The 14291-nt window shown below is 41.7% G+C and overlaps 1 protein-coding gene across 3 annotated transcripts in view; it reads left to right on the forward strand.

Moving 5' to 3' along the window:
• Positions 1 to 13512, forward strand: part of LOC147313951 (large neutral amino acids transporter small subunit 4-like) — a 35086-nt gene extending 21574 nt beyond the window's left edge. For 2 of the 3 annotated variants that reach the window (XM_086260721.1, XM_086260722.1), the window contains exons 6-15: positions 3277 to 3369; positions 3561 to 3694; positions 4115 to 4326; positions 7285 to 7428; positions 7538 to 7555; positions 7787 to 7913; positions 7995 to 8127; positions 8486 to 8559; positions 9992 to 10115; positions 10215 to 13512. In XM_086260721.1, coding sequence (XP_086116847.1) covers positions 3277 to 3369; positions 3561 to 3694; positions 4115 to 4326; positions 7285 to 7428; positions 7538 to 7555; positions 7787 to 7913; positions 7995 to 8127; positions 8486 to 8559; positions 9992 to 10115; positions 10215 to 10376 — 1221 coding nt within the window. In that variant the 3' untranslated portion in view covers positions 10377 to 13512. The remainder of the gene's footprint in view (positions 1 to 3276; positions 3370 to 3560; positions 3695 to 4114; positions 4327 to 7284; positions 7429 to 7537; positions 7556 to 7786; positions 7914 to 7994; positions 8128 to 8485; positions 8560 to 9991; positions 10116 to 10214) is intronic. The other variant, XM_086260724.1, reaches the window with a different exon arrangement.
• The last annotated feature ends 779 nt before the right edge of the window (positions 13513 to 14291 follow it).

Raw genomic sequence — 14291 nt, forward strand, 5'->3', positions numbered from 1 at the left:
CACTAGATCTGTTATGTTTCTTTTTTCTTTTTTTCCCACTGCTTCGGGCTTGCTACCATTCACTCACGTGATTTTGTTTTCTCCCACTTTTAAGTGTGCTCACCGAAGTTAATGCCAATGATAACAGTTCCGTTCACCAGACAAAAAAGGTGAATGGCAGAAAAGTCAGGGACTGACTTATCAACACTGCAGTGGGCTTGTTCCTTTTTTAACTGTACTGAATATTTGGTAACTGAATGGGGAGCTATTTATTTGAACTAGGGATTAAGGGCCTGGATTAAAATAATTTATTAGAGAATCTGCCCCCCAGAGTGATTTCTGTTGTCCTTAAACACCCTGCTTATAATGAAATAATGGAGGATTACATTGAATTACTTTTTCCTTGATAATTTCCATTCAGTTGCTTAAATCAAAGCTCTTCCCATGATTTACAATATAATAACAGAACTCTTGCAAAAGTCTGGCATAAAAAGAGCCATCATCACAGGCCAGAGTGAGGAAGTGCTGCAGCGTCAGCAGGGAAATCTGAACCTGTTGACTGCATAGATTTGTGAGCGGGCTGCCATCATCGTGACACAGAATCTGCTGAGACGGGGATCTACATGTCCTCTGTCTCTTCTTCACCAAGCGAGCCAAAGGTCAGCCAACTTGCTCCCTTGTAGCGCAGGAATTTGGGGGGGGCTTGTTGTTTTGGATGACCTGGCTGGGGTGTAGTGATTTTTTTTGTAGCTCACCTTTGCTCCAATTAGTGCAGGGAGTAACGTCCATATGGGGTGAGGGGGTTCGAGCAGCTGGCTAACAAGCTTCGCCCCTGTGGCGAGCACAGCGCCTCGATGGACGGGTGGATGGACAGATGAGGACAATGAGAGGGGAGCTGGAGGGAAGCGCCTCCGCTATTTATGACCCATAATAACGCTTTCAGTGATGAGTTACAGTCAAATTTTGAACTCCCTGCCCATGCTTGTTCACTGTGGGAGCTTCCTTTCAATGCTTTTGACTCTAGAGTTTGATTTCCTCTCTCCTATATAGCACTTTGAATCCAGATGGCACAGATGAACTCTGACCTACATCAGACCAGTCAGCCACATGGTGCTCTCATGTTCACACTGTTTTTCACTTCCTCAAGACGGCTATTTACACTCTGAAGTTACCTAGTAAAGGAACAGGACGTACACTTATTTCTCGTCAAGAGCTGAGTGTCATTATGCAAGGCCCGAGCTTTTTTTGTCTCTGCTCTTCTGCAGATCTCGGAACAAAAACTCATCAATGCAGGCAGTACAGAGTGTGCAAATACTTGGTGGGGACAAGACTATCACCAGTCAATATTTGTGAGCAGCAGATTAAACTATTCGCCATTTGTATGCAGTGTGCTGCATTCTTTCACAGTCAGTGGCCATTTGCAGGTCTAAGTGGATTGAAGGACAAAATATGACAACAAAGATTATTGCGCAACCTAATATGCTGCCCACAGAGCAGAAATGAAGCTAATCCAATTATAGATGGGTAATAGATGTCATTTTGGCTGCAGCAGCTCCACTGCTGGAGGTTAATGGGCTGTGATACATGTGAGTTTAGTTCAATGCTGTAACTTTTCCTGATCAGTACAGCCTGTTTCCTCAGGCACCAATTCAGGTATAAAGTAGCAAATGCTAAAATGTAGCGTAGCATAGCGGTTTGCTGAGATTAGCCCACATGAGCTAATATTACTCACAGTGAAAACAGATTCATGGTGTGCTGTCATTAAAAACTTTCATTTGCAGCAGAAGACATGAACTGTTCAGCATTTTGATCATCTGCCTTTACAAATGTAGAACGTGGACGACAGGGCTGAGCACGAGCTCTATAGAAACAAGTATTATATTGCTGTAAAGAGACATGCCTGCCTGAATGTACTTGAGTGGTGGATCACGGGGAATAGTCAAAGGAGCTTGCAAAGAAAAGCGTCTGGACTTCTTTAAGTTACTTGAAGACGTTTCACCTCTCATCCGAGAAGCTTCTTCAGTTCTAAGGTCAAATGGTGGAGAGTCCCAGAAAGATAAAACGCCAAAACACAGACTTAACAATGTGGTGTATGCTGTACAGTGCAGCGAGGAATGCCCAGACCTCTACATTGGAGAGACCAAACAGCCACTTCACAAGCGCATGGCACAACATAGAAGAGCCACCTCCACAGGACAAGACTCAGCTGTCCATCTGCATCTTAAGGATAAAGGACACTCTTTCAAGGATGCCAATGTTCACATTTTGGACAGAGAGGACAGATGGTTTGAAAGAGGAGTGAAAGAAGCATCTATGTCCACTGTGAGCGACCATCTTTGAACAGAGGCGGTGGTTTACGACACCAACTCTCTGCCATCTATAATCCAGTTTTGAGATCCCTTCCCAGACGCCTTAACGCCCACTCACATCCTGGGCCATCTGATCTCAGGAATTCGCATGATAAGGTGGGGCCAGGTTTCACAATGAACTCACCCGAAACTCTGGCTGATTGGGACTCACACCCAGTTTCACACCTTGGCTCAGGCGATTAGAGGATCATCAGGGGGTCCTTTTGTCCCTCTGTGGGGGGTTACTCCCACTAGGTTTATATCTGGGACTCTCCACCATTTGACCTTAGAACTGAAGAAGCTTCTCGGATGAGAGGTGAAACGTCTTCAAGTAACTTAAAGAAGTCCAGATGCTTTTCTTTGCAAGCTCCTTTGACTACGATGACCTGGATGACTGAGAACCTTCACAGACATCACGGGGAATAGTTCAGGGCTTTGCACACGCATGTAGTAGTTACTAGTCACAGGGTAGTCACACCTTACGCTGCTTTATCTTCTGTTTTGCTTTATATGGGACTGTCATTTGGAAGCAGACAACTTGAAAGTAGCGACTGAGCCCTTACAGATATTAGAAAAATGTTTGGTAAGTTTATTTCTCAAGCGAGTAGATGGCTGTTTTGCATTTGATTTGTTTTTGCAATGAGAGGAGTCGCCTCCTACTGGGCACTTTTCACACTCGAAAGCCTTCATCTATAACACAGCTAACGAGAAAGCTGTTTTATCTTTGTTTTTGTTTCGCAGTTTCTTCATGCTATGGATTATTGATTATTTTTTGTCCTCCTTTAAGCCCCTGGCCACTAGTTTTTGATAATGTAAATCATAGTTAGGTGACATAAAGAGGTCAAGCTTGACTGCTTTGCTTCTTATGAGTCTGTGGACATTTTGTGCATTTAAATGAACTTGGTCTTGCAGTTAAATGTGTAAACTGATCTGTCTGCTCTCTTCACAGCTGCCCAACATGTTTGGAGATCTGAGGTCGACCTTCATTGCCCTGATGATTGGATCCTATGCTTCCTCTGCTGTCACTTTCCCTGGCATCAAGGTAACTTACAGTCACTCACTTACTGTGGCTGATTCTTGATTTACTTTAAACATCCACGTGTCCTCATCCATGACTGAAAGATTTTCCTAAAGGGCAATATTAACTCAGAAGGAATAACCCTGCAACTGTAGAGTGTGTTATTGATTCTCCATTATGATGTTTTTGTGTGCGTCCCATCTTCCTGCCTGTAGGTGATCTATGATCTGGGTGCCACATTCATCTCCATCCTTCTGGTTTGGGCCGGCTGTGCCTGCCTCGTCTTCTTGAACTGCTTCATCAACTGGCCTTTGGAGCCCTTCCCTGGCCCAGAAGACATGGACTTCACGTAAGACAAACAGGCATACTTAGTCTGGCATGCACACAAAGCCGCATGAACATATGTGTAGCTTCCAGCTATTGTTTTTAAGCAGCCACTGCAGTATTATTAGCTAAGCTCGAGTTATACCTGCTTGAAAAAGGATTCTGACTGAGCCTAGGGATTCTGGATTTTCCACACAGATCACTGCTTTACCTCATACACACTGCAAGATTGTATACACGTACAAGCGCACACACTTATGTGCAGTAAATCCCAAAATAATGCAGTGGAGACCAAGTGAGCCCTAAAGGGGAAAGACCATAAAACCAGATGATCGGCCTACTTTGCTCTCATTCACCTGGATCTTTTAATGTTTCCTTAGCCTGTTTTCCTTTTCCTTTAGGTGTCTGCTTACATTTCCCCTTCTTTCTTACTTTCCTTTCTCAGGGTGAAAATCAAATTCAGCTGGCTGGGATTTGACCATAAGATCACCGGGAAGCAGTTTTATCGGCAGGTGACCACAGTGGGACGCCGTCTGAGCGTAGGCCATGCCATAAAGCAGCAGGAGGCACCCTCCAAGGAGCTGTCCACACAAGAGGCCAACAAGCTGTGCCTGTCCACTGTTGACCTGGAGGTGAATTGCAAGAGTCAGGAGGAAAGTAAGTCTGAATATGCTCTAACATCTAAAGTCTGTTATATAAAGACAGGATGAACTTAAAATAGAAACTAGTTGAATTGGAGCAACAGTTATGTTTCTTGAAAGACTGTAAAAGCCCATTCACAGTTTTTAGCAGTGGCTTTCTTTGCCATCTGGTCGTCAAAACTGGAATCTAAGCAAGCTGCCGACAGAATATAACTGCTGTCTGTAAGAGGAAGAAATCCAAAAACATGCACAAGTCAGCACAAGTGTACCTTGTGATCAAATTAGTCATTCTTGAGTAGATACTAGCTTATGAATATTCTCACAACTCAATAGTCAGTCAGTTGGTGCAGTTAGACTTGAAACGGACTGAGCAAAAGAGGTGCTAAGTGTGTTAGGTTTGCCAGTAATCAAGTCATAAAAGTGTATCTCTTCTCTTTGAAAGGACTGATGCCAAGTGGAATCCCACATAAATAAAATAAATCCCACTGATATGAAAACTAAAGACTTGAATTCCATTGTTATAGCGTAGGTAAGTGCAAAGTGTTATAGAACTTTTAAAAATTAACTTAATGTCCTTACTGTGTGCTTTGAATCATAAATCCAAGTTAAAATATAGACAATAGACTTATTAATATACTTAAAATTTTGTAATTTATTTTGGCAATGAATATTATTTACATAGAATATTTAACAATGTATTTCAGATGAAGTTTAAAAGTGTGAAATTTTTTAAAAAGGCTAACACTTCTGTTAGTTTTTACATTTTTAAAATGTGATAACACTGTATGTAGTGTTTTAGGTTGGTTGGCAAAAAAATATCACATCCATGCTAAGGTAACCTCTGTTACCCATGCACTTTTTCAGTCCCTCCTGGCTTTCCTAACAGGGTCAGGGACTCCCAGTGGGTTAGTCTTGTCACACCTCTCTCGGTCTCTTTGGTACCAAACGGACCGTGGAATCGGTTCAGACCCTGTTCTTAGAAAGGGGCTCAGCAGGTGTGTGTCGCGCTGGCAGGGAGCCCTAGAGAAGCACTGCGGTGGACTGTATCAGCCATTACAGTGAATTTCTGACTGTGTGTGTGTTTGGAGTGCATTTAGGATGCCCGTGGCTGGTTTCATAACAGCTGGACATGTCGGGATGTTTAAAGAGGCCCATATTACACCCTTGAACACAACCTTGTTCCTCTCTCTGTTTGCTGTAAGTTGAAGCAGCTGTGAGGGTTGCAGAGTACATGCATCTTAGGCCTTGGCCTATTCCTCCTGCCTCCTCAGATATAAGGATCAAGGTCAGATTCAAATGTTTGTGTTTTCTGTTAGGAATGCACTTAAATCATGTATCTGGACCGGCACAGTAAGCACTTGTTTGGTATGTTAAGTACACTTTGTACTAGAGCTGTAGACAGAGAATGAAGGCCAAAGAACTTTTTGTAAATAAATTGGTAGATTTTGTAAATGTTGAAATGAAATATAAGCTAGTTTTAGATTAACAGCTGTATTCTCTTATAAATTATTTTAGTGCTCTATGAGCATTTTCAAACAATTAAGTCCAGGATAGATACCTGTTGTTGAAGACAATGAACCCATCTGCTTCATCTGGGTACCCATCATTAGTTGGTGTGTCCGGGGTTTCTCTGTATGGACAGCTGTCCATTTTCCACTTCTATCCACAGCATTCATTAATGATCAACGTTTCCTAGAACCCGCTTTCCTTTGAATCCTCCAGACGTTCATTCACATTAAGATGTCACCATAACACCTGGGTGCCAGTGGGAAAATTTACATGTCAGTCTCATCCGTTCCTCTCAGCCAGTGGAGTTTTCCATCTGTTTAGAAAGTGAAAAGAGACTCTGCATGTTTGACCATCTGTACTTTAGATGAAAGTTTGTTGGTGCTGATAGTGGAGGCTTCAAACAAGGTCATCATCATGTAGGTTGTTTGTCAGGATGCTATGAATACACTCGTACGTTGCTATTTTTTATTGAAATGAGCGATCTTTTTTTTCTTTTAAAAAAATCAGTTTCCTGGAAATGTTGTAAACATCACAATCGCTGTAACAGCAGTCTGACATCTTCGGCTGCAGTGAATTACCTACTCATCCATTGTAGTGATTGTCATGAAATTTGGCAGACGTCGTAGTCTTGCCAGGATGAATTGTAAAGACTTGTAAAAACAGGCCAACGTATCAGTCAGCCCGGTACATTCAGAACTAATGAACATCACATCAGCCTCAGCTGTGCTCCTGTTTGATTAGCAAACATTTGAATGCTAACATTAACACTCAGCGAACCAGCAATGAACTTAGAGCCTGATATAGGTCGATATTGACTGATACTGGCCTAGTTGACTGATATGATATGAATAGCAATGAGAAAAGAAACAAATATGGTAAATACATCTCTTGGTATTGGCTCAGGATTTTAGTGCATCCCTGCTAGCGCAGTAAATTATTTTCACAAAGTGGTAAACAGTACACCTTTATGCTGACTCATTATGCAAATTAGCACAGTCATGTTGGACTTTCATCTCAAAGCACTGCTGTGCCTAAAGTCATCCTCAGTGTACCACAACTTAGGCCTCATATATTTTATGATTTTTTTTTTTACCACTGAACACTTGAAAACTGATTATCATGTCCCACAAGCAATGAACAGTTGATCTTAGTCCTTACATTGACTTTTGCTCTTAGTGTTTCCTACATCATGCACAGATAAAGTTGATTTTGCAAACATCTCCTGATGCAGGCAGTGTCATAAAAATAGATTATAGAACTTTCTGCTCCGTAAAAGGATTTGGATGTTTCCCTAAAGGCCTGTGAAGCTTTTTGGTTTTTCCACTGAATAATTCCCCTACCACGAGATTTCAACTGTGTACAGAAGGAAATAAAATCTCCTTATCCAATATTTTTGGTTAATATCTTTGTGGTATATTAACACAGTGATTTGATCTCACCCTGACTTCTCTCATTTCCTCTGCAGCTCAGAGCTTCATGAAGAGTATCTTCAGTCCCATCTTCTTGCTGAGCCTTATCACCATGTGTGTGACTCAGCTGCGCCTCATATTCTACATGGGAGCCATGAACACTATCCTGGAGTCCCTAACAGGCAGAGACCTCAGCACAGGTGTGTGTGGTTGTTAGTGTGTCAAGCTATACATGTTTTGAGAGTGGTTGCGTTTTTATCTTTAACACCTCTTTGACATCTCTGTCATGCTGGCTTCCTGCTGTTGCAGTGGAGAGGATGGAAGTGGGTAAGAGACCTGAGGCCACACTAGCAACCCTCTGCCCCCCTCCCTACCCTAAACTGTTTGTCCACTTTTTTGTCTAGAGCATGACCCCGCCCCCCCAATAACTCCATGACATCTGCAAACTGTTTTTCCATTCCTGTCAGTGTGCACCACCCTCTGATGTCTTCATACTGTTTACCGGATGTTCACCCTGAAACCGTATTAACGCTGCCTCTGCCGCTGTTTGTCTCCTAGTGAGCGTGTACACCTCCATCTTTGGCGTGCTCCAGCTCCTATGTCTGGTCACCTCTCCTGTCATTGGCTACGTCATGGACTGGAAGCTTAAAGACTGTGAGGATGAAAACGACAAGAGCACCAAGAGGTCAGCGTGCGCGCTAAGGAGGAACAAATAATTCTATTTTTCTCAATTTTTTTTAAATGTTTTCTTCTTTTGTTCTATCAGAGAGCCTGGGCAGCCCCGTCGCCCTGACAAACGGATCCAGAAGATCGTCAATGCCACCAGAGCTTTTATCTTCACCAACATACTCCTTGTTGGCTTTGGAGTCACCTGCATCATCCCCAACCTCCCACTTCAGGTATGCAGTAGGAGGCTGGGGGAGCCATTTTATTGAAGTGTTTAGGTGGTGTGGGTTCACGCTCCTCTGCATGTGCTGCTGCTGTACGTCTCCCCTAGAGGGAGACTAAACACTGCAGAGAGAGAGAGTGATGTACATGATATTCAAACCACTCACATGGCAATGCAGCTGCTGATATTTCTAAGTGATGTGGAGCCACCTAATGGACAAAAATGTTGTTGCAGTTTATTTTGTTCTCTCTTGAATCTCATTTGTCAAAGACAAACCCTTTTGTTTTTCAGTGAAAACCCAGCAGGTCGGCCCTGAGCATGTATTTACTGTAAAAATCTTTCTTTTCCTCTTTTCTCTCCTACTTCAGGTTGTCTCCTTTGTCCTGCACACTATTGTGAGAGGCTTCATCCACTCTGCAGTTGGCGGGCTTTATGCTGCTGTGTAAGTGTGTGACACGTTTAAAAGATGATGGCAAACCAGTAAGGAATCATGCAGCCTAATGCTGTCCTACACTAGATACAGAAAGTGACTAAAAATAAGTGAATTTTAGGCATTTCTTCTTCTGTCCTTCTGTGCCAGCAATCACTCTTTTTGGACAACTTTCCACAAGATTCTGGACATAAAGCCTGTGGGCCAGAATTGGTCCAGCAAAGACAAAATGAAGGAGGGCATAAATTTTGTCCCGCTTTTCCTATTAATAAAGACCCCCTCCCCCATTGCCATTCATACTACTAAATTAAGATAAACAAGTGATAGAAAATTTGTCTACTATAAAAAGATGTCTTCTTTTTTAACACTTTTTTCCACTGTTTAAAAAAAAAACATTTTATGCAAATTAACAAAAACTTTATAAAACTGTATATTTTATATTTACTGGGCATTCTGGGCAGTGTGCTATGGGATTTATTTTTTTTTTGTAATTTTACATTTTACCATTTTTGATAATTTCTCGGATTCTGCCACTTAAGATTAAAGTAGGCTGTATATAGCCCACAATGCAACATGTTTTTGACATTCCCGTATTAGAGCAAAAAAAGAAGTCCACCACTGCTGTTAAGCGATGAAGTCTGGCTCGCAGTCACATGTTCTTAGTATTTAACACTAAACTTTCACACTACAGTTACTTTGGTCAAAAAAACAACCCAACTATCATCTAATGTTTGAAATTATAAGCAAAAAATGTATTCTGAAAAATGTAAAACAAAAGCTGTCAAGCTAACCAAATCTGATGTGAAAAAAAAAAGAATAAAACTGTCTTCACCTAAAATGGATTCTGTTTATAAATCTGTTAAAACTGGAAAAACAGTTTCTTCCGTATAGATATTATATTTGCAGTAAATAGCACTCCACATAATTAAAAATGGACTATAAGCATGTAAAAGAAGTGACTATATATATGTATAGACATTGCATATTTATTATGGAGATATGCAAATGGCTATTATAATTACGTAGTTTAGGTGAGGTGTTCTCACACTTTGGCCTGTAGCAGCCACATGTTCTTGCCTGTTGACCTGCGACTGTGTGCAGGGTGATAAGAGCTCAAAAATCTTATGAAAAATTTCCAAATGACTGCAGCTGGAGATTAGCTGACACTGCCGCATTTAGAGAAAATGATGATTGGGCATTTTTCTTGGAATGAAATAAAATACCTCTGAGTTGCAGGAACAGTATTATCCAAAATGAGCCTACACAGGATGTGAATATTACATAACAGTGTGTCTGGGGGCATGCGATATATAACTGGCTGTGAATTTGTTTTTAATTTGACTCACTGTAAATTGATTTAATGGGCCTGATAGTTCACTCAGGTTAGTTATGTGACAAATGTGTTCAAATTTCCCATATGACTCATGCTGTTTATCCCCTGCAGGTATCCATCCTCGCAGTTTGGCAGCCTGACAGGCATGCAGTCTCTGATCAGCGCTCTGTTCGCCCTGCTCCAGCAACCTCTCTTCATGGCCATGGTGGGACCCCTGGAGGAAGACCCCCTATGGGTAAGATGATGCACATATAGAGATACTGGCTTTAAAGAGTGTAGTATTCAAAGTTTACCATATCATTCTATCTAACTGCTTTACTCACGCGGTGCCCAGGTGAACGTGGGTCTCCTGGTGCTGAGCATGCTGGGTTTCTGCCTGCCCTTCTACCTGCTGTACCACAGCCGCCAGCTCCAGCGCCTCCGAGACGAACGTGACAAAGATCCCAAGATCTACGTTAAGATGAACAACGGCAGCACGCCCGAGGCCTGCGTGTAGACGGGCATGAAGACGATTTTTACAAAGTAGATGAGCTACACTAAAGATGGAGGGGACTGAGGTCACGTTACTGTGGGACATGTGACGAACGAATTCACTCTGAGACCGCCGCACCTCACACTCACAAATCTTACATTCCGCATGCTCACACAGATGCACACACTTCCACCATCATACTGACACCCATATGTGACTGAACACCACTGTGACACCTCCTTCACCCTCTCTGTGAAGAACCCCTAACACACACACACACACACACACATTCTTTCCACATGGAGAGCTTTCAGTTCCTTGACTTCACCCGTGAACTGAGGAGAAAACTGACTAAAGGGAGAGAAAAGAAGCAGCTGCTTCAACCTCCCCAAAGGTTCCTCCTCTCTCTTTTTTCTTCATGTCTGCCATTTTGTATTTCATGCTGGTTTAGCTTCTCCTAGTCCTACTCAAGAGACCACAGGAGAAGAAGATGCCAAAACAAATGTTAGTGGCAGTGTTCAAAGGTTTTAGACATTTGCTTTATGATTGCCCAGGATGGTCTGGTTTTTGTTTCGGTGAGAAGAAGCACACATACTCAGACCCACTCAGCACGGAGATGCTGGGCCACGGCATCTCCGTGCTCTCTTGTGCACAAGGGCATTAACTCAATAAGAACCCACAGACAGCAGCACTGGTAGCAGTTTAGATGGAAACCTGGACAGGTTTGAGCTCAGCGCACGATACATAGCCTCAGTGTGTGCGTGACTGGGTTAGACACACACTGCATGATGCCAGCGATGGTGCTGGTCCTTTATTACTGTTGCCATTATTTTCTTTTGTTTTGTTTCTTTGTCCATATGTTTGAAATATGTAACCTTTTTTTGTATTTACTTGCAATATGATCTTGTGTGTTAGGTGTTTATTTCTTTTGCATGATCTCAAGCTATTAAGGTGGAAATGATTTTAGACATATTGTGTTTTCAAAGGTTGGTGTGGTAGCTAGGTGAATTTTAGGATCTTGATTGGTTGTAGCAATAAGTCTTCAGCGAGGTATAACATCCAGACAGACAGGACATTCAGTGGACTGCATTTCCAAATCACAAAAAGGTGCTAGTTTAATCACAGAAATGTGTCCGTTGCATTTGCTTTAAGGCACTGTTAAGGTCATCAGATTACCAACTTAAGGCATGTTCCAAAGAATCAGTCAGATTATGTTTTGCTTGGTATCACTTCTGCTCGGTCACACAAACTCTGGGATTCTTGAATTCACCTCTTACAGACAAAGGGAGATTTAGCTTGATGGTAGCAGAGTGAAACAGACACAATCTTCCAGCTTCTGAGGAAAGACACCAGCGTTCTGAGACTAAGTACAGACAATAAAGCAGTCTTTGTCTTTCAAGCAGAAGCCCAGAACAGAAGCATGGAGTGTGTAGACGATGGAGCAGGGAGATAATAATTCAATCTGCTGTCCTCAAATGTCATACAGAGAAGCTCCTCTGACACGCCCCGCCCCCAACTTGCAGTACGGTGACAGAGGCACATCCAAAGACAGCCTCATGACCCTCAGAGTTCCTCACTGTGATAGGGGTAGTGGATCTGGGTAGCATTTAGCCCCGCTCTTCCTCCCATCTAGCCATCATCCATTCATCTATCCTTTCATCTGTGCTACCTACTCAAGCACACCTTAAAATGTTTACTGACAGAACTGAGAGACAAAGCTCTGCAGCCATCATATGCTCCCAGCGAATGACTTCATTAAGACAAGAATGGCACACGATGCACTTTAGAGCCTCTAAAATGGACCTGCCTGCCCATGTATCTATCACACAGTGCATGGCTGCTTATGGATGGTGCATGATGCAAAGAATGTAGACTGAACTTAAAATCTAGATTTGTAATTTACAATTCAGTTATTTTTGTATAATGCCCTTGCTTCACACGTTCCTTTTATTGCCTTTTTGTGCTTGGACAGTGGGGCAGAGACTCGTCTTTCAGTTCTGCAACCTTCACAGGACGAACCAGTCGCAACAATCTCATCCTTGATGAACTAATTAAGGTTTAAAGAATCAGTAGAAGACTGTATGGGTTAAAGTTGGTGCAGAAATGATTTTAGTTGGATGATAGGGAAAAAGTGTGCATTTGTAATTAAAGGTGTTTGCATCTCTTTATCTAACTGAATGGTGGCCTTTTTGGTCATATATTACAATCCTGACTGACTGTATTTCCATAAATGCAGATCTTATTTCATACGTCCACATGTCTTGTTGTTTGGAGCAGTTAGCTAGCACAAAAGGTATTGGATATATCAGACCTGAACAGATCTAAATATTTATCATTCTGCCATCTTTATTTGTATTTTGTAAATTCAGATCCACACAAAGACAACCTCTCAATAACAGTTTTGTGCTTGTGGGATAAAACACAATGGATTTTTTTTTAAAAATGGAAATGTAAAGAATGTAAAGTCAGTGCTCATATCTTCACTTACAAATGTACAGTTTTATTTGTGGTACAGTTGTCCTTCATATGATTAAAGCCCTATCTGGACTCCATAGAGAGTGCCTCTGGTAGCATGCTGGTGTTTCCTGTAACTTAAAGAAGTGTCCTCTGAGTACAAGCTTGTGCAGGAATAACATCACATGTAAATGTCATGTGAAGACAGACACTTTGTGGACGAGTGAGTTTATTTTTTTTCACAAACTGTAAACCAATCAGCACTTTTCCTTCATCGGTGTACCTGAAACACCTCACCCCATCCTCCCGGCATCCTCACCTTCATAGCTTAACCCGAACCTCTGATAATTGGAATTGGTTTATTGATCGATGTATTGATGACTTATTTGTTTTTTTTTCTCATGATGAATTCCCAGACAACCTTTCTGTGTGTTGTGTTTTATGTCACTGTGTACTGATAGAAAATCTAGATTGGAGCTGAAACTCTGACATTTTTTTATCTACCTACCATGCTTAATTTTAGTTTTTCTGTCTTTTATTATGCTTCTTTGCCTCTGATGTTTACAAGAATGTCTTTGTATTGTCTTGGTTTTTCTTTTGTCTTGTACCACAGTATAGCCATTGTCTTGGACTTTCCAACAGATGCTGTTTCAACTAAAAAAAAAAAAAAAATCAATATATGAAGCAAAATAAACAATAATTTGTACTGCTGTGTCTCTTATTTCCAGTGGCAGAGATGTGCAGATAGAGCTGGTAGAGGTACTACAATATGGAAGCTTGTGGTATCTGCAGTTAAATAGCATAGCAGGACAGAAACCACCCGTTTTCGAAGTAAAGCAACAGAGAGTCAAGTCTGAAAGCAAACCTGTTGAGCAGCAGCAGTGAAAACAGTTCATTCACAACAGGTTCAACCTGAGTTAACTGTTCCTCTCTGTACTGGTTAGACCACACTGGGCGTTGACACACACTCCACCCACTAAGAAGACAAGGAAATGTTCATTATTATCGGATACTTGGTGAGGTAGGATCAAAGATCTAAATGAAAAAAACACACAAGCAATCATGAGACTCACTAGAAAATGTCTCAGTTATGCACCATCTATTTGATATTAACACATGCGGACACATCTGTTAAGTTCACAGAAATCAGTGTGCCATGCATAGACAGTAAAGATGAGCTTTAAAGTGTGTGAAAACGTCCGTTTTGTGGTTTCTGCTTCCCACCAGAGCTATTAAACTGATACCTACCCCATTATTTTACAAATTATTATTTGACTGGTTTTGATACTGGAACAGAAGCATTGACAGTAGCAGAATAGTTACAACAACAGACATTCAACCTATAAGCGTGCACCGCTGCAAAGTGCGTAAGAAAGTAAACGTGTTAGATGTTGACAGTTTTGTCACATTCACTAATCTAATCTCTGTTTACATAATGCTCAGTGACCTTGTGGTTCCTTGGAGAGCTCTGTGTTCAGTATAGTG

The sequence above is a fragment of the Aulonocara sp. 'chitande type north' Nkhata Bay genome, linkage group LG14 (genome assembly GCF_057382095.1).
Source record: "Aulonocara sp. 'chitande type north' Nkhata Bay isolate Kocher_YH1m ecotype deep benthic linkage group LG14, A_spYH_male_GT1.1, whole genome shotgun sequence".
Lineage (NCBI taxonomy): Eukaryota > Metazoa > Chordata > Actinopteri > Cichliformes > Cichlidae > Aulonocara > Aulonocara sp. 'chitande type north' Nkhata Bay.